The sequence below is a fragment of the Notechis scutatus genome, chromosome 1 (assembly GCF_049901735.1).
Source record: "Notechis scutatus isolate UNSWTSFEM ecotype Mainland chromosome 1, rNotScu1.2, whole genome shotgun sequence".
Classification (NCBI taxonomy): domain Eukaryota; kingdom Metazoa; phylum Chordata; class Lepidosauria; order Squamata; family Elapidae; genus Notechis; species Notechis scutatus.
The window spans coordinates 327,262,542-327,286,728 of NC_142009.1; the positions used below are offsets into that span (position 1 = coordinate 327,262,542).

At 41.0% G+C, this 24,187-nt stretch overlaps 1 protein-coding gene across 3 annotated transcripts; it reads left to right on the forward strand.

Annotated features, from left to right (window-relative positions):
• Positions 1–359: 359 nt before the first annotated feature.
• Positions 360–24,187, forward strand: SCAMP4 (secretory carrier membrane protein 4). 3 transcript variants are annotated; one of them, XM_026681127.2, is made up of 7 exons: positions 360–625; positions 8,524–8,581; positions 8,928–9,056; positions 12,239–12,395; positions 13,143–13,244; positions 18,779–18,896; positions 20,674–24,187. In XM_026681127.2, exons 2-7 carry the CDS (start codon positions 8,575–8,577, stop codon positions 20,842–20,844), a joined length of 684 nt encoding a protein of 227 aa, XP_026536912.1. In that variant the 5' UTR covers positions 360–625; positions 8,524–8,574; the 3' UTR covers positions 20,845–24,187. The 3 variants fall into 3 exon arrangements, with proteins under 3 accessions (XP_026536912.1, XP_026536913.1, XP_026536914.1); XM_026681128.2 differs by having other exon boundaries at positions 360–600; XM_026681129.2 differs by having other exon boundaries at positions 360–585.

The following is a 24,187-nucleotide window of genomic DNA, read 5'->3' on the forward strand; positions in this document are numbered from 1 at the left end:
CTTGCTGCGTTCCCAAATCATTGGAGGTCACCAGATTTCACATGCTTCCAATAGGACGGTAAACGGGATGTTTGCAATAATAAGCTTTAACATTTTCTCAAGAGAGGCGAAACATTCAAATGAAACCCGTAATCAACGCTTTTCGTATGCTTCTATCGGATACAAAGTTTACGTGTTCCTTTTCTTTGACGGATCCGTTAGCCTATCGCCCCTCGTCAAATGACTCGAAGGGCGGTTCCCAACCAGTCCGCTCGCGGAGCATGCCGGAACTTGTAGTCTAGCCTCCAACTCAGCGCTACCGGCAGCGTCGTCTGAAGAACTACAACTCCCGGCGGCGCTCCGCTTTTTCGGAGGAAAAAGCTTTCGGGAGAAGCCAAAGGCAACGGCGGCAGATGTTCAAGACAGCGGAGGACGTGGTGGTGCCTATCTCGGAGAGCTTTTGAGGGGGCGGCGCTGTTTTCCTACCTCCCACCCCCCAGCCGTTGGTTGCGGGAGACCGGAGACTAGCCGGCGCCGTTAGAAGAGAGGGGGCTTTGCACAAGCGGTCCCTGTTACCAGGGAGCCATTGCACGCTCGGATCGCCCTGTAGGTGCAAGGAAGGTGGGCGAGTGGGCGTAGCTGGCAGGTTGGTGGAAGGTTTATATGGCTTCGAGACGTGCGTGTGATTTGAATAGCAGGAATCCGTGCAACCCACGCGTATGCAATGTGCTTCGCTCTGTGGAAGACAAGCGGCGGGGAAAATGGGAAAGGCGTGGGAAGCGGTTGTGCAAACTGGGGAAGGTGGCCCGTATTTGAGCTTCGAGCCGAGGCTTGTGCAAAACTCGTGCTCCCTCCCCCCCATCGTGGGGCCAGGGTGCTTAATTGGGGAGGGGGTAGTGAATTGGGCTTGGCAAAAAAAAAAAAAACAGGGTGCCCCGAGGGAGCACTTTCCTGGCTGGACTTCTGAGGTGGAGCCGAACTGTTCTGAGCAAAGAAAAGCCTCTTTCCTGGCTTGCTTCAGGGATCCTGGGAGGAGATCCCAGGCTCTCCGGTTGGAGCGGTTTTGCAGAAATGTGGCGGACTTAAAAGGCAAACAAGAGGGCTGAGAATTGACTTTGCCCTCAGGAAGCAGGTTCCTAAGCGTGACCTGCAGGAATTGTACGTCCTGCAAAAGGTATGGTGTGGGCCAAGCTTCTCCAGCCTAGCAGCCTCCCAATATATTATGTAATCAACTTCCCATTATCCCCAGCCAGCATGGGGATGACCTAGTGCCGCGGATCTGAAAGTTACTAAGCTTGAAAGGTTTTGTTATCTGAACTGTGAGGTGAAGTTTGGTCCTTGAAGTGGTCATTCTACCATAAAATTTATTCGGGGAGGATACTGTGGCCTGCAGGGTTCCCTTTTATTAAAAAAATAGTTATTCCATTCCATTTCTATAGCTGCCCATCTCAACCAGTGAAAATTACGCATAGGTCTGTGTCCCCCCCAAAAAAAAATTAAACGTGATAATAGAAACCAGTTTCAGCCTTGCCACCATCCATGGTGGGAACCTTTCCCCTTCTCTCTCTTCCCCCCTCCCCCCCATATTTTGAGAAAAAAATAAGCTCAGCCTCCTACAGGACTTCCCCTCCAAACCACTTATCATAAAATCCTTTTTACTCAATGTAGGTGATAACATTTTGGATCAATTTAAATATCCCTGTTGTGATAGGGGTATTGGGTTTGTGTGTTGTTACTCCCCATTCAATTTTGGGTTATTTACCTAGCTTTGGGAAGCAAAACAATTCTGGTAGAATTGTGGTCTTTGGCTTGTAAAATGACCCTTTGGCATATGGAAGAAAATATTAGAATGTCTATATTTTTATCTCATGCTCTGTTAATTAATGTATGGAGTATATATATATGCAAGTATGTTTTATAATGTACATATTAGTACATGTATATAATTTATAAATAAAAGCTAAGATACATATGTGCAGAGTGCAGGCCCAAGGTTTTTTTTTTAAAGATTAAAGTCCATAAACAAAAATTTTAGAGACTCCTATTGTGGAAGGATATATATTTTCTTCAGTTATATGATGTATGTACTTCTAGCAGGATAGAAGGACTAGTTATTGAAACATTATTTCTGCCAGCTCATCTGGAAAAAATTAAACCAATGGAATGTCATGGGGAATGGCTTTCTGAGAACTAAAAGCCAAGAGATAATTTGTATTTTTAAAAAAACCTCTAGTGAGACTTGCTCCATTCATTTAAAGTGAGGAAGCACCCAATGATGGTCAAGCTTGCAAGATTTATTTGCTCTTAGTGAGATCTATCCGGCATTAGTGGATGCTTTATTCAGCAATTCAGTATCAAAACCAAGCCTACCAGTGTAATAATCCCAAATACACTCCTGATGAATCCACTTACATTCTCTACAGAGTGAAGTTTTTACCTGGTTCCTAAATCATACAAATCCATGTTATAAATTACTTGGCCTTGGCTTTTCATATTATGAGAACTGAGCTATTACGGCTTTGAATGGTAGTTTATAGCTCAGTATTTCTCAACCTTGGCAATATGTGGACTTAAATTCTCAGAATTCCATAGCCAGACATGCTAAAGTTCCCAAGGCTAAGAAACACTGATCATGTATCAATGGTCAAGGCAATTATAGTTTTTTCAGCAAGCCATGATTTAATTATGGTTTATGACTAGGTAATTGGGAGTCAGGAAGTACTTTTGTTTAATTTGCTCTAATATTTCATACTGTACTTTCATGGCTGAGGATATTTTTGTGCATATCTGTACATTTTTGTGTATCTTTTTATGGGATTATCAAGAGATTTAGCCTGCTAGAAATTTATCATTGTTAAAAAAAATGTTTGTTGAAAATAAATCCAGGAGCTTTCATTAAAAGAAGAGACTAATGATATATTTTATTTTTAATTAATTATCTTTGCTGCCTAAGAAAATCAGCTCAGTAGCTATAGAAGTATATCAGCATAAAAATTTATTAAAGCAACAATAAGACAGCAACATTTGAGTAGAAAAAATGTTTTACTAAATTAAAATGGCAACAAATCAGAACTTTTCAGCTGTGGTTGAGTGCCAAGGAGGACATGGATTGCTAATGCACATATTTTTTGTGCAGCTTTGCTTGAAGGAAGTGAAATCAGGAAATGGCAAATCTAAAATGATAACAGCCTGTCAATGTAATAATAGAGCACTGTGAATTGAATATGAAACTTACAGTATGCCATTTGGTGAGGGATGCAACCTAATGATGTAAATTGCCTGGTGTCTAAATGTTAATATAGAGTGATATATCAAATTAGGCACCAATGTCACTACAAAGAAGACAACTTTTTTTAAACTTTCACCTGCTATGTGGGGGGAAAATGGTAATATGCTGAACCTTCTTGCCTACTCACTAATGTAAAAAGTAAATTTAAAATTAAAGGTAAATGCAGTGATAAATTGTTTAGAAATAGTTAATATGCATACACCTGGCATCTCTTTTAAAGCTGGCTGGACCTGAATATTATGTGGTTAAAATTTATTGAGTGCTAAGACATTCTAGAAAGTCGTAGTAAGAAATTGGAGGAAGATCACAATAGTACAACAGTGAAAGACTTTTTAAAAATTTGTTTATTCAGTGACATTTGTAGGGAGTTACTCTGCCAAACCTTATCCTTCCAGGAAATTTCCAGGCTTGGCTTGCTGATAACTTAAATTTCATAGAGTGGAAGAAGGCACAAGTGCATTAGCCATTCTTGTCCTGCTGCAAACCAGCAGGGAACATTTAGTCAAGGAATAGAAGCAGCAAGCAAACAACAATAACAAATGTGTGTGTGAGGGGTGAATGATCATGTCATGCTTACGTTCTTGATTTTAAGGAAAAGTGGATATGGTTACGGTACTGGTCTTAGAAACCAGGAGAGTGAGTTCTAATCCTACCTTAGGTATAAAAGCTGATTGGATGATTTTGTACCAGTCACTCTCTCTCCACCCAACCCACCTCACATAATTGCTGTGACGAAAAGGGGAAAAAGAGGAAAGAGCATTATGTTTAAACTCCATGAGTTATTTATAAATTAATAAAGGTGGGATTAAAATCAAATAAATGAATTCCAAGAGCTATGATAAGTAGTGTCAAAGAAAAAGCTGATGGGAATAACTCGATATTTTTTGAGAGGGTGGGGGCACAGCCTTTTAAAAGAGGAGATAGGAAAGTTGAATTGCAAATAAGTCAAAAAGCAGAAGAAGCCAGCAATTTATGCACAGTAACTGGAGGGAAGACCTAAAAATTGAAAAACCTGATAGGAGATAGAATTTCATAACCGAGGAAAAGTTCACCAGAATTGTAGGTTTATTATCAGAATCACTATAATGTTCAAGGTGAGCTAAAATTAATTAAGTAAATTAGGAACAACAAAAGAGCCTGTTTGGATAGATTCAGAATAAAAGAGAAGTGTATCAGCTACTCAGAGAAAATGATAAAATGTTAAGTGATAGCAAATTAAAGGTGGAACTAATCAATATCCATTTCCACCTAATTTCATTTAAGAAAATGCACATTCTACTAAGCATTTCTGAAGAACAGTCTAAACAGGATTCCTTTTGATAGAAATATGGTCTAGGAATATCTATTTTCTTTGAATGAATTAAAATTTACAGAAGTAATAGGATGTAAGTGCACTGAAGAAGGTTACTGAAGATCTAGCCAAAGTTTTTTGTATTATCTTTCAGAAATTATGGAATAGTGGAGGGAAGTATTTGTCCCTTCCTTCAGGAAGATGCAGGCAGAATCAGGGAATTGTGTATCTATCAGTCTGGTATCAATAGCAAATAATATTAGTTTGTGTTTTTATAATATTATTAAACATTACAGTTAAAATGCAAGAACTAATGCAAACTGAAAAAAAGAATTAAAATAAACGCAAAAGAGGAAAAATAGACAAGAAAAATAAGAATATAGAAAAGAAAAAAGGAAATACATAAATTATTTCCCTCTTCATCACAAGTATAAACAATTTAATGTGACCAATTTTTATTAAAATACAACAAATTATCTTTTCTTCCCATATCTCATTTCTTAGTTATATTAAAAAAATTAAAACTTTGTTATCCAGTCCTGTTCAGCAAACGCCCATTAAGTGTTAGCAGAGATAACATATCTGCTTTAACCTTGATAAAGCAACTTTGTATTCCTTCCTTTTACTTTTAACAGTCTTGATCTTTATTCCCTTCAAATATTGTCATAGAACTTGGTTTCTTTTCATTTTTATTTCTTTTCTCCTCCTCAGAAAATGTTTCAAAACCTTAAGAGGTCTCTTTTCTGAATCCAGTATAGGAAAGTTATCCAGGACACTCTCTTGGTTTGTTATTTGTATATTCTTTTTAATTATTAAATTATCTGTTGGTTTCTTTTGTATGACAACTATAGCATCTTTTTCCACACCATTCTTATAAGCCTGCCTTTTTAAGGTCCATTCTCTTGTCCAGTAAAATTTGTTTCTTTTCCATACCTTCTTTTAGAGGTAGTCTATCCATAATGGGAGACACTTTTAAAATTGACATTTGGATCCATTGTTCACAAATATCCTTCAGTTTATGCATTACAGGTGGCTCTTGACTTACGACCACAGTTGAGCCCAAAATTTATGTTGTTAAGTGAGATAGTTAAGTGAGTTTTGCCCCATTTTACAACCATTCTTTGCACCGTTGCGATAGAGAATATGAATGAAGGGTCTTCGGAAAGTACAAATGCCAGAGTAAACAGCTAACTTAACCGCAGAAGTAAATAGAATAACAGGAAAGTACCTGCAACTCCCAAGAACCCATAGCCTAAACACCAGAAGGGGCTTCAGAACGAGGAAAGGGGAAATATTTGAGCTGCAAAAGAGCTGTCGGAGGAAATCGCTAGCTTAGCCATAGGAGAGGTACATATAAATTGTGGCAAGCACAATGTCCCAGGTTCTGGCCCAAGCAAATCAGAACCCTGAGGCCAGACACTTCCTCAAAGGACTCCTTTATCGGGTAAATCATCTCGGCACACTTGGTTCAGTGGTCACACACCTGATATACTGAAAAGTAGGTGGTTTGTCTAAGAAGTGGGTCACAGTAGTAAGCAAAGCGCATGCTTAAAATATTAATTGACATGCCTTTCATATATAATTTACTAATTATACTGCACATGTATGTGATGTGGATTTAGTGAGGATCTCAGGAAACGGAGGCGGTCAGAAAAGAGTGTTAACCTCATAGTACCTCAACTAATGAGGAACGAGGATGTATAAAGAAGGGAATGGTTTGAGTTGAAACTGGAGAGAACCAAGCTATGATAGTTTGTTCCCGCTTATTGCAATAAACGAAACAAAAAGGCTTTCATTGTGTCTTGGATGGTTATTGGTCAGGCAGATTTGTCACTGGTTGCAAAGGAAAGTAGCTGGCAGCACATAACAGGCTTTAAGTTTAATTGAATCTCTGCAGATCAGAGGTTCTGACCAGTTCTGGAGAACCAGTAGCGGAAATTTTGAGTAGTTTGGAGAACCAGCAAATCCCACCTCTGACTAGCCCCCCTGCCCTCATCTATTCTCTGCCTCCCGAGTCCCAGCTGATCGGCTGGGTCTTCTTTGGTTGCCCTGCACAAGAGAATGGAGCTGGAAAGCAGGTTAGTGGGGTGGGGAGGGAATGGGGATTTTGCAGTATCCTTTCCCCAGGAGTGAGGAAGGGGTGGATATTTTACAGTATCCTTCCCAAGCCACGCCCACCAAGCCGCGCCCATAGAACCAGTAGTAAAAAAATTTGAATCCAACCACTGCTGCAGATGTTAAGTTAGTGATACAGTTGTTAAGTGAATGTGTCTGACTTTGCTTGTCAGAAGGTCACAGAAGATGATTACATAACCTCCAGACACTGCAACTGTCATAAATATGAGTCCATTGCCAAGCATCTAAATTTTGATCACATGAATATGTGGATGCTGCAATGGTCGTAAGAGTGAAAGATGGTCATAAGTCATTTTTTCAGTGCCATTGTAACCTCTAATGGACATTAAATGAACTGTTGTAAGTCAAGGACTAGCTGTATTTTTTTAAAGGATTCAAAACAGCATTTTCCCACAGGAAGAATTCTTCTAATTATTTTCAAAAATCTTATTTCAAACCCATCTGGACCTTTATTCCATCGTTAATTTTCCAAAATCAATGTTCTAATCTCTCTCTTGCTATTTATTTTTTTAAAAAAGTCCTTAACTTTGCATTTGAAACTTCTTTTACTTAGGATTGAAGGAAACTCACCTGAAGCTCATCTGTTTTGCAAAGATTCCTAATAGCTAAAAAGCAATTTGGAAGCAATTTCCAAAATTCATTAGGAAATGAAGCTTGGCGAACATTATGTCCTGAAGTGAATTCAGTTCACAAAAACAAACATTTAAGTCTTTAAATGCCACAAAATGTTTGCTGCATATCTGAGGTACTGCAGAAATAAAACTCAGCATATAACCTAAACGTGAGTTCTCATAGACATTAGAATAACTGTTGCATTTCTAATTAAATAAACCTTAGTGAAAAAACAGGATAGACTGGAAAGAGGCAATTGTAATTATTCTAGACTCCACCGTAGTTCAATTTTTTTTCCTTCTTTAACCCGATGTCCTCCAGATATGTTGGAACTGCAGCTGCCAGAATTCCTGACCAATGGTCACAGTGGGCAGAGAATTCTGGGAATTGAAGTCCCAACAAGTGTCAGATTGGTGAGGCTGGACTTCAGTCTCTAAGATTCCATTTCACAGGCAAAGACTTCGAATAATGTAGGTATTTCCTCCTTTTATACCTATTTGGATTTTTAAAAAATGTATACATAAACTGCTTCATTAGATGCTCTGGAAGACCAACTCCCTTAGGATTTCTGAATATATATATGATTTGGTCTTTCTTAAAGCAGTACTGATTTTCTGAATCTGATTTTCTGAATCTTCCTTCTGCTGTCCCTCCTCCTGACAGATTTGGCTGCTACTAGGAGGAGACACTTGCCTCTTTGTATTCTCTTCATTTTTTTAAAGGCCGCCTTAGAATTGGCACAAGGGGTCTTCTGTCCATCTGCTGAAGGGAGGACTTGTTGCCCGTTCCATAGAACAAGGCCTACGTTACGCAGATTGTGTATCTCTTGGCTAAAGCTAGTGTTAGAGCAAAGTGCTCTAAGTTTTGCAATAATAATCAAATCATAATGGCTGATATATTCTCCAGACACCAGTAATTATGCACTTGTTGCTTTTTCTATGCTAATACAGATGTGTGCAAATGGCCTTTCATGTTAGCATCTCTTTCAGAATAATTTCCAGCTTGAAAATAAATCTTCTGTGATGCTGATTTCTGCAGGGGTTGGGATATCTGGGTTGGCAGTTAAGGTGATAGACTTGGTCCAGCGATGGCCAATTGCTGACTCATTGAGAGGTCTTGACAAATTGAACCCTCCTTTTCTATCAGTGCTGAATCTGTGGGAAATGAAGGCCTTAAATCTCTCCCTGGACGTAACATTTCTTTTCCTCTGTTTTAGATCCAGCTCTTCATGATTTAACACTTTTTGACAAGGCACTTAAAAGAAGGAATGGCAGGTAACAGGAGCAGTTCAAATTTTCTTTCTCAAAGCTAAAATTGACTTGGACGACAACCATTTATTTCCCTAGTTCCTGTTGAGCTGTACATGAACATCTTTCTGTTAAAAATGTCTCTACAAAGCTACTTTGTTCATGGCTGCATTGCCTAAAAGCCTTAACATAATTTTGCGTAATTTCTTGCATTCCTGATTATGTTAGGCTTTCTCTTGTGACTTCTTTTATTTGTGTTCCTCAGTAACTCTGTAGGTTTATTTCAGTATTTATCTTCAGACCGGTTTACTGTGCTGATGACTAAAGTTGCCATTCTCTCTGTTAACTTAGCTGATTTGTACTCTCTTTGTAGAGAAAGTGAACAATTTCCCCCCACTTCCTAAATTTATCCCGCTGAAGCCGTGCTTCTACCAGAACTTCACTGATGAAATCCCAATTGATTACCAGACTCTGGTGAGACGGATCTATCGCTTGTGGATATGTAAGTTCACCTGTATTGGAAACCTTGTCTACAGAGAAAGTGGAGGAAGGTTAAAAATGCAGCTCGGTATCTTTCTGAGTTTAATCTGGTGCTTTTTTTTTTTTTTGTCTTTATCTTTAGGTTTCAGTTTTCAGTTTTGTTTTTAAATAGTAAGATGCCAGTTTTTAGGGATATAGAGTGGAAAGCTAACACAAAACCTAGTGGAAAAAAAACTTCCATCCAGACAAATGGCTGATTTCCAGTGATATGGGAAGATAGTTTGCTAAGAGCCAAGATGTGTATCTAACAATCTTGCAAAATATGTGCAGAGCATTGGCAAAAAGATCATAATGCATGAATGATCCCTGCAGATTTCATAGCCCCAAAGTCTGGAAAGATTAGATCAGTCTTCTTCTTATCTAGCCTTTCCAGAGATATCGATACTGCTTCTTCCCAAATGCATCTGGCTGGCAAGAAGTTGTAAAAGGCAGGGTTACACTAATAAGTGTTAATTGAGTGATTATACGCTATCTAGGAAGTGCCACCTCTCAGCACCTCACATTAGATAGATTTTCTACAGGATAATCTGTCTTCAACCTGGCTCTTTGGGCAACCCCTCAGTACCATAATGAGGTCTCTCCACTTTGCCGTTGGTTGTCATGTCCCTCCGCCTTCCTCAGCATTGTGGACTTCTTGCCTAATTTTTCCAAATAAGAGTTAGAAGAAGTGATTTATTGATGACTCATCAGCCAGATGTCCTTGTTTAGACCAGTCTTTTCTAGGAACTAAGCGAATCAACAGGAGATGTCTGTTTCCTTCATGCCCATGAAGGGATTTCCTAAAAGTGTGGTTGCCAGCAAAGTCTGTTCTAGGAAAGAAGATTAGCTTAAATCTATTCCAACAAAGGGACTACTTCTTAAGAGTTGTTGTGTTATTGAACTTGGCATTATCACGTTATTTATTTATTTGATTTTTATTCTGACCATCTCCCCTACAAGGTGATTTTTGGGGAGCTGATTAGTAATAAAACAACTAGAAATTAAAGTATATTAAAATAGTAAAACTATGTAGGTTAAAATTTTAAAACTATATAAAATCAAAGCTAAGTGATGGACTTGTATAAAGCAAGCATACTTGCTGCGATGGTGCAGTGATTAGAATACAGTGCTTCAGGCTACTTCTGGTGACTGCCAACTGTCAGCAGTTCAATTCTCACTGGCTCAAGGTGGACTCAGCCATCCATCCTTCTGAGGTCAGTAAAATGAGGACCCAGATTGTCGGGAGCAACATGCTGTTTTTAAAAACCATTTAGAGAGTGTTGTAAAGCACTATGGAGCAATATATAAACGCTGTTGCTATACTTGAATCATTGAATTCAAAACAGCCGTGTAGTCTTTTCATACCAGCCTTTTCTTAGCTGATTGCCTCCTTAGGGAAATCCAAGAAGGCTAGACAGACTTCCAGGGATTCAGTGAGCCAAAACGCAGCTGAAGGGAAAGGCAAGACTGTTGACCGAGGGGAGGGGAGCTGGTGTCAGCTACCCCTCTTTCAGTGCAGGGAATCCAAATTACACTAGCTGGAACTGATAACATAGTTCAGATAACATGTACTTGAGACGGGTGGCCGTATAAATCCTATAAATAAACAAACAAATAAACAAAAGATCCGGGAGCCTGGATCTGATTTTTCATAATGCGCGCTGATGGTTGAGAGTGTATTCTTGTGCATATTTGTACACCTTAGTGCAGGGGTCTCCAACCTTGGCAACTTTAAGAATTGTGGACCTCAACTCCCAGAATTCCTCAGCCAGCAAAGCTCTGGGAGTTGATGTCCGCAATTCTTAAAGTTGCCAAGGTTGGAGACCCCCGCCTTAGTTTCATCTTTTTATGGGGTTATCAACAGTCGTTTTTGTCTTTAGAAATTTAACATCGTTTTAAAAAAATTGGTTTGCCGAAAATAAAGATCCGGGAGCCTTTATCAGAAGAAGAGACTAAGATGTATTTTAGTTTTTCATTAATTATCTTTGCTGCCTGAGAAAATCAGCTCGGTAGCCAAGAAAGCTTATCAACATCGAAATATACTAAAACAATAACAACACAGCAATATAGGAACAGAAAAATATTTTACTAAGTTAAAAATGGTAACAAAGCAGATCATCTCAGCTGTGGTTGATTGCCAAGGAAGCCTCTGTCATAAGGACATCTTCTGGGAATAGGACTTCTGGTCCTTGGCTGATTGGCTTTATTGTCAAAGTAGTGTTGAGAGAAACTTTCCTTACCACACCTTCAACCTTCACCCTTTTGTGAAATCCAATTCTCCACTAAGCTTTTAAACTCCATATTGTACATCATTGCTTTAAAGCAGTGGTCGCCAACCAGTGGGCCGGGGATTACTGGTGGTCCGCGAGAAAATTTGGTGGTCTGCAGAGAAATGTCACCCCCCTTAAAGCATCCCCCAAAGCAATTAATCCAGGCTGTGCAGGAACACAAGGCTGCACCGCCCACATGGCCCGCGGGAACACAAGGCTTGTGTCGCTTGCATTGCAAACAACGTGAGGTAGTGAGAGGAGGGGGGAAAGGGCGGAGGGGGGGAGCTTGCACCACTTGCCCCACGCGCCTGGCCTGGCCTGGCCTGGCCTGACCACTGGGCTGCTTCTTTCCGCTTCTTTCTCCTCTGCTTTTGGCTGCACGCAAAGAAAGCAGCAGAAGTCTTTCTTGCTCTCCCCCAAACTCTGCCAGAAATGAGTCTTTGGGACGCTGCAAGGCATCCTGCTCCAAGAGGCTGTGCCAGTGTGTCAAGTCTCACAAAGACTCATTTCTGGTGGAGTTTGGGGGAAAGAAAGAAAGACTTCTGCTGCTTCTGCTGCTTTCCTTGCATGAAGCCAAAAGTCAGTCAGTCTCTCTCTCTCTCTCTCCCCCGGAGACGGTGCAATCCCAAATAAAGATAGATTGGTAGGAAAACGGGGTGGGGAATTTTCCTACAGACTTTTTGGGGGATTTTCCCAGGGTCTCTACTGCTTTCTGCAGAGATCCTGGGAAAACATCAGTAAGCCACTGCCAGTCAAAATTCATATTAATGGTCCCCAGGATTTAAAATTATGAGTTTGGTGATCCCTGAGGTCCAAAAGGTTGGCGACCCCTGCTTTAAAATGCCTTGGATTTTCCCAGTACTTTAAATGTCTCTCCTTTTTTTTTCTTCCATAGTTTACTGCATCACCTTGTGTGTTAACCTCATTGCTTGTCTGGCTTGGTGGATCGGTAGTGGAGAGGGTGTCAATTTTGGCTTGGCAATTCTTTGGCTTGTCCTCTTCAGCCCCTGTAGTTATGTGTGTTGGTTCCGGCCAGTCTACAAAGCCTTCCGGTAAATTTCACACTGGTGTATTTATCTCTTGTCCTTAAATTTCCAAAATCAGAGCTCCAGCTTTGGGGCTGCAGAATAAAGAAATAGGTTGGAGCGCCCTCCTTCATCGTACCCCTCAATCTTAATTGCAATATTTTGATCAAGGGATTGAACACTTTCCATCTGAGGAGAGAATGCAACAATTGGGGCTGTTTAGAGAAAGAAAAAGACACAGGGAGATGAATTGATGCACAATAAAGCATGACTGAGCAGGGATATATTTTATGCCATTTCTTACATTAGAATTAGAGGCCACCCAAAGGAAATAATTAATAGAATGATTGTCCATTTACAGGTAGTACTTGATTTATGACCACAATTGAGCCCAACATTTCTGTTGCTAAGTGAGAGAGTTAAATGAATTTTGCCCCAATTTGCAACCTTTCTTGCCAGTTATTAGGTAAATCACTGCAGTTGTTAAGTTGGTAACATAATTGTTAAGTGAATCTGGCTTCCCCATTGACTTTGCTTGTCAAAAGGTCATAAATCTGAACCAGTTGTATGATAAGTATGGACCAGTTGCCAAGCGTCCGAATTTTGATCACATGACCCTGGGGATGCTTGCAGTGGTTGATAAGTGCGAGAAAAGTCATAAGTCACTCTCTTAGTCTTGCTATAACTTTGAACGGTCGCTAAATGAATGGTTGTAAGTCAAGGTATTTACTTGTATACTAAATTTATGTTTCTTCTTCCTCATGCTTCCCCCAGGTCAGACAGCTCTTTTAATTTCATGGCGTTCTTCTTTCTTTTTGGAGGCCAGTTTATCCTGACCGTCTTCCAGGCAATTGGTTTCAGTGGGTGGGGAGCGTGGTAAGTAAAGCAACTGATTTTTACACACCTTCCATTTCCCCCCCTCATTTTAGACCAGGGTTGTCCAACCTTGGCAACTTTAAGACTTGTGGACTTCAACTCCCAGAATTCCTCAGCCAGCAAAGCGTTGAAGTCCACAAGTCTTAAAGTTGCCAAGGTTGGACACCCCTGTTTTAGACCTTAAAAAAAAAGTGTATCCACCCATACAATAGAAAACAGTGGTGTTACGGGATCTAATTAGTTTGCTTCAATTGCTTCTTGACATTCTTATCACTTTTAATTTAGATTCCATTTGTCCCCGTTATTAAAGAACCCAGATCTTTAACAAAAAGGCCACTTTTCCCTAGGATGATGTACAACTTTACAGGCATTCTGTTACTGATCAGGCAACGTTGACAATATTGCTATATAGTTGTTGACAATATTGCTACCCTGTTTCTCCAACAATACGGCCTCCCCCAATAGGAAGTCCCAGCATGTTTTATAGGCATGAAATGAAATTAAGCCCCTCCCCCCAAATTAAGGCCTATATTAAAACATGTGAAATGGGAGGGAATGGCGGGGGGGGGGGGGCTTGCCGTTAGGAAGTACTTTTGTGGCACACCCGGATATGGTGCTGCCTGCGTTGACCCCGATACGAAGTGCCCCACCAATGCCGAGGTCAACATCCAAGCCGTCGCTGCCCGCCCGCCCAAAGATGCAAGGGGGGGGGGAAATTAAGTCACCCCCGAAAAGACGGCCTAGCCATTTTTTCAGGGCTCAAAAAAAAATAAGACCCGGCCTTATTATATGAGAAACACGGTATAATAATTTTCTCAACAATTTTATAAATTTAATCAAATCAATCAGGGAGCATCTGTACTGTAAAGTATTGTTTTGTTTCTGCTTCTAAGCCAGGCCTGTCAAACTGGTGTCACGCATAGGCCATGCCCACCCTGGCTCCGCAAAGGCAAAAAAACCGTCATAATACGTCAAGTGATGTGATCGAGTTTGACATCCGCGTTCTAAGCCCAAACCTGCTCTAATGCTACATTACATAATTGCAGTACTTGTACTGCACACCAGAACAATTAGACATAAGGACAGTTTTTTCCTGAATGCCATCAGTCTGCTAAACCAGAATTCTGGGAGTTGAAGTCCACTAGTCTTAAAGTTGCCAAGGTTGGAGACCTCTGTGCTAAACAACTAATGCCCATAATACTGTCAAACTATTTACTAAGACTGTATTTCTATTATTCTTCTCATCCTTCCTATTACCTATCTGCTCCCTCTTATGATTATAACCATGTTGCTTGTATCTTTACGCTTTATATTGTTTTATTTATTTCCTAGTATCGTTCGATTGCTTATTTAGTAACCTATGACTATCGCTAAGTGTTGTATCTTATGATTCTTGATGAATGTATTTTTTTCTTTTTTATGTACACTGAGAGCATATGCCCCAAAGACAAATTCCTTGTGTGTCCAAACACACTTGGCCAGTAAAGAATTCTATTCCATTCCATTCTATTCCATTCTATTTATTTGCAAGTGCAGTTCAAGATGCTGGTCACCACTTTTAAAGCCCTACATGGTTCAGTGCCTGGACAATTAAGAAACCACCTTTCTTAGATAGTATCTGCTTCTCTGTCCCAGACAACTATGGAGCACTTATTAAGGGTGCCCACCTCCCGCCCAGAAAGTACAGCTATTGTGGAATAGCTTGGGTCCAGAGGCAAGGTTGGCCTCCATTCCCATGTCCTCTGAAAGCTGAAAACTCTTTTGGAAAAAAATAGTATTTAGGCTATACAGTCCCAGTTCCTTTAAATGTTCTTTCTAGGGATTAGTCCCCCAAGCACCTCACAATCTTTGTGGCTGTTCTCTACATTCTTTCCAGTTCTTCAGCATCTTGCACTGTGATGACCCCAAATGATCTCAGCATTCCAGGAGCAGCCTAACTAGGACAGGGTAGAGTGGACCGATCATTTTCCATAACTTTAAAATTATATCTCTGTCAAAGAGGCTTTTTTTAGCAGCTGCAGCACATCACAGCTCAGGCTTCAGCTGTGATCTACCTAGACACCAAGATCCTTCTCAGATGCTACTGCCAAACTAGGCTTATACCTGTACACAAGTAGTCCTTGACTTACAACCAGGGGTGGGCTGGTACCGGTTCAGCAAACCAGCAAATCCCACCCTTGGCTGGCCCTGCTCACCCTGCCCCCCCCCCCACCCCCCACCCCCAGGAGTCTCCACGTGGCCCATTTTGGATGCCAGGGCCTTCAGAGCCCGGGGAGGGTGAAAACAGCTCCTCTGCTGTGGTGCAGGAGGCCAACTAGGCCAGAGGTCTCCAAACTTGGCAACTTTAAGACTTGTGGACTTCAACTTCCAGAATTCTCCAGCCAGCATAGCTGGCTGGAGAATTCTGGGAGTTGAAGTCCACAAGTCTTAAAGTTGCTGAGTTTGGGGACCCCTGAACTAGGCCATGTCCACCATGGCCACGCCCACCCAGCCACCGGGCAGAGAATCGGTTGCTAATTTTTTTTTAAACAAGTTTTATTCAGTTTTCCACATTTTAACATCTCTTTTTAGCAAACGGCATCATTACAGGTTTCACATATACATACAAATATGACTATAATTACATATTAAATTTTTGTATTCAATTTCTTATCTTAACAATGCTTTTGTACATTTTCTATTTTATTATATTATTCCAAATGCTTATCTCATTATTTAATTCACATGTATATTACCTTCATAATTATTATACTTTATACTTTTAACGGTCACATTTGTATATTCCTCTAAAATTCTGATTAATAACACTCCTTCTATAAATTGGTTTCCCCCCTAAAATATCAGTTTAAGTGCGCCATCTCTAAGTTACATATTCATTAATTATCTCCCCTTTTAAATCCCATTAAATGTTTAACATTTTATTACCTAAAACATTCAAATTAAACACCCATTTAAAACTACATAGCATATATAAATCAGATTCTGCATGGTTTCCCCTTTTTAATTTCATAAGGTTTATCTACAATTTCAGGGGGGAAAAAAGAAAAGGACATATTGATCTATTCATTTAATCCAAACCCTGATGTTAATTTCATTTCAGCTCTCCTATATCATTTCATTTATTTCAGTATATTTAAAATATTTCAATATAATAAACATATTCCGTTATTTGTTACAATTATCTCTATACGTAAAGGAAAAGAACATTGAATTTCATTATCAAAAAATAGCAGTTTTATTTTCCATCTTATCAATCTATATGCCCCCATTTCACAACTACAAATATATTTATGTTACCCCCAAGCACCTTGCAGAATCCCCTCTCCAAATATCAATCAGCCATTATCTCTATGTCTAATTAAACAATTTTTCCCATTTTTTAGAATTCCCATATTTCTTTATTCCCAAGTCTTGTTTCTTATCCCTTCTTTCCCCTAGTATTTTCCCCTTTATTCTTTCACTCCAGTTTTTATCTCCCTCTCTATTTATAACTCCCTTCTGCCCTTCAAATTTCTGCTGATTCTTTTTCCCTTTTTTAATTTTCCGGATATTTCCCTCTTTATTCAATTTTCCAAATCTCCAATATTTATTTCCAACTCTTTTCCTCTTTCTTTTCAAAGTTCTTTGTTCACAATGGTGATTAAAGATGGCCCCTTCTGTGATTTGCTCCACCTCCTCTTCTGTCCTTTGTCTTTGTTGTTCATACTCTGCAATCGCATTTTCAATGAAAACCCAGCATTTCACCTCATTCTTGTAATATCTATTTTGTGTTCCTAAGTTCCATTTTAATGCCAGAAGAGATATTGCCATTTTATGGCTTTCTAATTAACAATTTAGTCAAAATAGTGTCTTTAAAGTTAATTTCCAACTGTCGGCTTTTATTTTCTTCCTCTCAGGTTTTAATCCTTAGATAATCCAATGCCAAATCCATATCACAATCAACAATTAATCCAAGGGCAGAATCTTCCTGTTTCTTTCTTTGTTTCATTGTTTCATTTTTCAAAGTTCTTGTTTTATTGTTTCAATTTTCCTTACAGTTTTAAGAAACAGAGTCTTTAAACAAGTTAGATTTAACTAAGATGGCACTCTTTATTCTGACAAGTCCACACCCCCTCTTTTCTTTTTTCTTCCCAATTATTCAGACCACAATCTTCCAAAAGGGTCAAATCCAATTGATATTAAATTTTCTCTTTAACAATCTATAGTTCAGCTTTATTAGTGCTTACATAGAATCAAAATATACTTATCCAAATTGATTAGATGGTTCCTTCTCCAGCTTCTACCTTTCTCGGTTCAAAGCCCCGCCGCTGTCAAAAGCAATTCACACCTTTTTTTCCTCTTTCTGTTTGCCACTTTAAGTTCTTTCTTGAAAATTCTTTGAAATGTTAATCCTGGGGGTACCTTCCATTTAATTATATCGTCCTGTTCCTCCTGCTGTTCGCTTCTTTCTCCTGCACAATCTTATTCCAGTCTAATCTTCCCCTTCAGGGTGGCCATTTTAGATCACCGCTTCAGGTGTCTTTGGGAGGGAGCAATTGCCAAGCCGGGGAGGGGATTTGCGTCTCCCCTCTATCCGGCTGACGGTCTCCCCTTTCTCCGCCGCCCCTACAAGGCGGCTTCTGCCCCAAATCTAGTCGATCAGGGCTCTCCGACGCCGAAGCACGGACTAAAGCCACGCACAATTGCGGTCAGCGGTCTGTCTTCAGGGAAGCTCAAAACCGGAAGCCATGGTTGCTAAAAATTTTGAAGCCCACCCCTGCTTACAACCACATGTAGTTCAAGACTGTCTCCTCAGGAAAGTCTGTAGAGATTCTCAGTCATCCGTCTCTCTTCCATCTTCAAAAGAAAAAAAAACAAAGTCCAGTTGCCTCCTGAAAAAGCACCTTTTGGGAAAAACATGATCTGGATAACTGAGCATCTCTACAGACCTTTAGCTATACAATTTGGGATGAACACTCTTCAAATGGTGTGGGGATAGGAATGGATTTCCAAAGGAAAAATTCCAGACTACAGGAACCAGGAGCACTACTCAGGTGACCCTGAGGACACATAAACCTCTGAATGCTCCAACAATCCTCTAAAAGGATGCAGATGACCAGTTGTCTGCAAGGAATATAAATCCTTCCATTCCTCACTCTCCTGTCAGAACTGAAGAAGCTTCTTGGATGAGAAGCGAAAGATCTTCAAAAGAAAAAACAAAGTCCAGTTGCCTCTTGAAAAAGCACCTTTGGGGTCTCCTCGGGAAAATTTCAAGGCACCTGGGATGATGTCATCTCCGCCACACCAGAAGCAGTTAGATGGTTAGCTTCCTTAGATATTGAATTGTAACATCTATCCTATTGCAATTCTATGGTGCCATATTTTGGTAATTTTATCATGGTTTTACTGTAATATTTTATCTCATCTATTCTATTGTCAACACACTTTACATACATTTATTTGCTATAAATGTATGTAATTATTTGCCTTGTCCCAATGAAGCAGGAAAATGTTTTCTGAAAATTGCAACCCACTTTTCTCTTGGTTTCTTTTAGTGGCTGGATTGCTACCGTACGTTTAATTGGCACGAATGTTGGAGCTGGTGTAGTCATGCTCTTCCCAACAGTTATGTTCACCTTGTGCGCTATCGGGATGCTTATATGTCTCATCCGGGTGAGTCAGAGGGTTTGGGTTTTTTTTTTATTTTGTGGTGCATCCTGTGCCTCTCCAGGGGTGGGGTGCAAAAGAGCGTCACTCTGAGACTCCATTAAGCACAGGCCATCATATGTGCATCTGTGATGACCCGGGGCGTGACACAAAAATAACAAAAGAAGAATAAATTCCCTTTAATGCCTCCAGCTTGGGCCCCAATGTCTAATTATCCTCGGCTGGATATCAAACTCTTCCAAAAACAGTCTACGAAGGGAGTAAATGCAGTCCGAACCCAAAGTAAAGATAATTAGAAATAAAAAAAAACCAACACAAACCACACTGAAGTCATTAACATGGCAGGCCAGGATGATAAATTGCAGACTTCCACAAGATAACGCAGCAACCACAGTTGGGAGGATGCCAAAACCTAGCTAAGCCTCTATAAAGATAATGCATGCTTTGCTTCCAGCAAGGAGCTGTGTGTAAACGCCCCACTTATATCCTGTTCTCCCAGCTGCAATGAATGAAAGGGATCAGGGCCTTTTTCTCTCCCATAAGCCACGTTGCTCCCTTCTCCGTTCCTCCCTGCGTGCCCTAGGATGAAGAGGGTATGGCCCTGGGTCTTCCTCTGAATGCCCAGCCGAACTGTGCCTGTCCCCCGTTTCTTCCACAGCCACTGGAGCCACACTCCCACTCCCTGTCAGCTGCTCAATATCCCCCTCAGAACCAGACTCCAACAAGGGCATGACACTACCATATAATGCTCTAATTCCTGGCTGTCTCCTCCAACTGGCCGGGTGGGCTGAAAATCAGGTCCCAAAGAAAATAAATTATATAAATTGCATTACATGTCTCCAAGGTCCCTTCCAACTCTTGTTATTCTGTTCCTGTTCTGTTCTATTCATATTCATATTCTAAACATGCGATTGGCTTGCTATTTTCTTCCAGGAGCGTTGTTATTTATTTGACACATAACTTTTGAATGTTCCTAAGTACAGTAATTTTTTCTCTGAAAGGAAGCTTAATTAATAACTTTAACAATACATATTGTGATTTAACCAATGTGGACATGAAAGCCAACTGGAACTACAAGGGGGCAATTTAAAAACCACTCTGAGATCTTAGTCCCTGTATCCCAGACTAAACATCACCCCTGCATCCTCACCTCCGATTCCTTCTTTTTTTCTAAGCCAGGTTAAAGGAAAGAAAGTCAATGCTTTGGACAGAAGTGCAAAACAGATGTCCAACAGATAGAGCAATGGTAGCTAATCCTTTTGGGCTCCTGTGCCAAAATTTGCACATGCATTAGCGCACGCGCACTCACGTGCCAGCAGCCAGAATTTAATGCGTGCCCTCCACGCCCCCTGCGCACAATCTCCCCTGCCACCCCCACCCGCCACCCCTTTATCTGCACTGTGCCTCACAGCTGATTTTTCAGCTGGTTTGAGGCCTTTTTCGGCCTCTCAGGGGCTTGGAAAAAGCCTCCGCAAAGCTTTTCAGGACGAATTATAGGCCCGTTTCATCACTTCTGGTATTACAAGAAGTGACTAAATGGGCCTATTCGGCCTGAAAAACCTTGCAGAGGCTTTTTCCAAGCCTCTGGGAGGCCGAAAAAGGCCTCAAACCAGCTGAAAAATCAGCTGTGAGGCAAGCACATGGGCAGTGAGGTAAGTCTTCCTGCGGCTCACGTGCCAGCACAAATGGCTCTGGGTGCCACTTGTGGCACGCGTGCCATAGGTTCGCCATCACAGAGATAGAGGCTTGGGTTCCTATTTTCCTTCTTTCTCTTTCCGATCAGGTTCACCGGATCTACCGTGGCGGAGGTGGAAGCTTTCAGAAAGCCCAGAACGAATGGCAGAGTGGGTCATGGAAAGATCCTCCGAGCAGGGAAGCCCAGCACAGCAACTTTTCAGGAAACAGCCTCCCTGAATATCCAACAGTTCCCAATTACGGAAACCCTTGGTCCTGATCCTGGCCTGCTGTTGGGCTGCTCAAATAGTTTGGTTTGAGTTGTTGCAAGAAACACATTGGGTTCCTCATTTGAAGCTCTCTCTCTCTCTCTCTGTCTCCTTCTTTCCCTCTTTCTCTTTTTCCTTTAGGGTTAGTGCACTTTCTTCCCCTAATCATGGTTTTATTTATGGTTCTCCCTTTATGATGGCAGCAGCTCGTGCCAAGACATGGCTGTTGCCCATAAAATTGGATTAGTCCTATTTTTATTGATAGGAATCCCCTTTTTTTTCTCCCACGTAGGTCATTCTTGCCAATGGATGCACAAGGGACTGGTTAAAACTGTCATTTCTATTGACTGCCTCGTTCACCACCAGGTTCCCCTGAAGATTTTGGGAAAGTGGACTTAAACTTTTCTCCGCCCTTTCCCTGTTTTTTTGAGCTTGCTTGTGTGCTAATCCTGACTCCCTGTATCTTTTGGGGGTCCTGCAGCTCAAGGGATCATTGTGAAAGGAAATGTGTGATAGTGTGAACAGCTTGTTCATGACGACAACTATTTTTTGATGTTTGCTGCTGCCAGAGCAGGAGTTTTGTAACTGAATCCTTCTCCCAGGAAAATAATTCCTAGAAACAGAAAGTTAGCAGCATGATTTAATCTTCTCAATGAACTGCTAGCTTTCCGGAATGGAGAACTGTATTAATTAAGGAGGACAAGTCCAAATATGGACCCTGCTCTCCTAAAATAGGATCCATTTTCTGGAAGTTTTGACCTATTAACAGGTCTTCATTTTGCTTATTTGTTTTGTTTAGAGTGTGTTGCTTTAGGCTCTCTGCCTCCTACTTTGCTGGCTATTAACTTGCTTGCTAAAATAGAAACATTGAAGGTGACTATGACCTGGTCTGAGCCTGTCCCTCTTGGGAAAAAGAAATTTCCCATAATTAAACCACAGACCTTTTTTCATTGCTGGTACTGACAGATCAAATTCTGTTCAGATATTCCACTTTACCTCAGAGCAGATGGATGAGAATCTGCAAAGTATCAAGATCCACAATCAGGCCGCATCTACAAGTATTTCTTTCCTCAGATTTTTTTTTTGTGTGTGTGTGGTGGGGTGTCCAATAGCTACTGAGCTCAAGGAGCCCTTAGTCTTTCTCAACCTCAGCAACTTTAAGAGGCATGGACTTCAATTCCCAGAATTCCCCAGCCAGCATGGCTGGCTGGGGAATTCTGGGAGTTGAAGTCCATACCTCTTAAAATTACTGAGGTTGAAAAACATTGCTTTGGCTGGGCCAGTTTGACATTTCAGCAGTTCACATCTCTTCCACAATTTTCCAATGATCTTGGGTCTCCTATGGCTTTGGGGGTGCCCTGTTCAGTCAGTGCTCTTCTTCTCACCGGTGTGAGTCTTAATTCTGGCATCCTGGGAGGTAAAATCCTCCCCAGAACTTGATCCAGTTCTTTGTCTAAGGATGCTTTTTGGAAGGTACCAGTTATTGTGCTACCTCGGGCCAGTTTTGTCCAATCTGATCCAACACACTGGAGCAGCAGCGCCTTAGCTATGCTGGTGAAGGATTTCGTGGCTTATGCTCCCCATATGTCTGGAAGCAGCCGGATGTGTCCAGGCTGCCTCAAAGCATTCAGACTCCGAAATCTTGGGCACAGTCTTAAGGAGAGCTGTCTGTTAAGTCATCTGGGCCTTCCCCCATCATCCAACGGTTAGTTGCCTTTTCAAACCTTTGCTTTTATTTCCTTTCCGAGAAGCAGGCTTGTCCTGGTTCTTTCCCCCCTTTCTTCTTTACAAAATACATTACTTTTTGGGGAAATGTTGTGGGTTTATCAAAAAAAATATATGTGAAAAAGCAGCTCCAGGCAGAATGGAAAATAGGGATAGGACAGAGACGTGGGTTGTAATATGTGCCTTATCTGATTTTACCTACTCTGGTCTGATTCTCTTCCCCCCCCCCCTCCTCCAGATCCCAGCCTTTTTTGCATATTTAGTGACCCTGGAAGGATTCCCTCTTGGTCCATTGGAAAACTGCCTGTTTTGTAAATACAAGGGCCAAGTTCTCCCCCTCAAGGGTATGTTAACAAGTGAGCCAAAGAAAATGAGCCTCTTTCTTTTTCCTCTCTCATTTTCTCCTTGTGAGATTTCTTGATACATTCCAAACGTGGTTTTTGAAAAAAAAAAAAAAAAAACGGTACCTGCCATTTTAAAATGCATTACATTTGTTCCAAAGTGCCAGTGAGCTGTCGCTTTAAAATTGCCTTGCTGACATCATGCCGTTGCATTGCATGAGCTTTACTTTCTCTGCCTTTGCCTTAATTGCTTAAAAAAAAATATAGAGCCACAGGGGGGTAAAAATGCTGCCTAGCTAATAGCTACCCTGCAGGGTCCCTGTTATAGGCATGCCCCATCTCCATTTCCTCAGAGGAACCTCCTCCAGATCCCAGCCCTAAGATAAACATTTCCTCAGTACCACCAGTTGCTTTTTTTTTTTTTTTACCCTGCACTTTTGGACTTCCCAGTTTGGCTGCTGGGAAGAGAAATGAGCTGACTGGTTCTTGAAACTCAGGGTATCCAGGCAGGCAACTCCTGGGTACAAGGCTGCCTTAAAAGCATCTTGGTGGACTCCCAGATGGATGGCCGTTTTCTCAAAAGTGGGGCGAAGTGGGACCAGACTTCTTGCCAAATTGTGGAGGGGTTCTGTTCCTTCTGCAGGAGTCTCAGTCAGCAAAGACCCCTCAAGTTCTTTAACGCCAGTTAAACAGCAGCAGCAAATATTGCTCCTGTTGGACTATTTTGCAGTAAGGCGGGGAGCGGGCTTGTAGCGTAGGCCTTTCTGGGTACCTGTAGGGAATTCTAATACCAGAGAAGAAAATGCCCTAGATGAGATCTGCAAAATCAAATTATCCAAGCAGAAAATGGTGGCCAAAGGGTCTTGACAAATATTTGGGTGAGGGTATCTCACAAGACCACCTCATTTCTCTGCCATGCTCTGCCCACTCCAGGAACCCTGCCAACCATGACCTCCTGCTGCAGTTTCTATTCTGGCGTTCTTAGCTCTCCTCAAATCACGCTGTCCTTCAGAATAACGTTTTGAGAACTAAATCGCTTGCCAATGTATCATGTCCGCCATTGTCTTAATATAATGTACTTACAACTCTAAAAAAATTGTAAATGTTTACATTATTCCCAACAACATGGGTTTGGGTCAAGAGATGGATGTTGTGGAGAATTAACTCTACTATTCTGATTCTGCATCATGTTGTAGATTGTTTGCATTGTGATGTGGTGTGGTGTGGTGTTCATTCATTCAGGGTTTTTTTTTCCCCTTTAAAAATAAATGAACCTTGGCTACTGGAA

What these genes read in the sequence shown, in the direction of transcription:
- SCAMP4 (XM_026681127.2), top strand. An exon ending in GATCTATCGCTTGTGGATAT is followed by an intron (nt 9,057 to 12,238) that starts GTAAGTTCACCT and finishes TTTCTTCCATAG; the next exon opens with TTTACTGCATCACCTTGTGT. An exon ending in TTCAGTGGGTGGGGAGCGTG is followed by an intron (nt 13,245 to 18,778) that starts GTAAGTAAAGCA and finishes GGTTTCTTTTAG; the next exon opens with TGGCTGGATTGCTACCGTAC.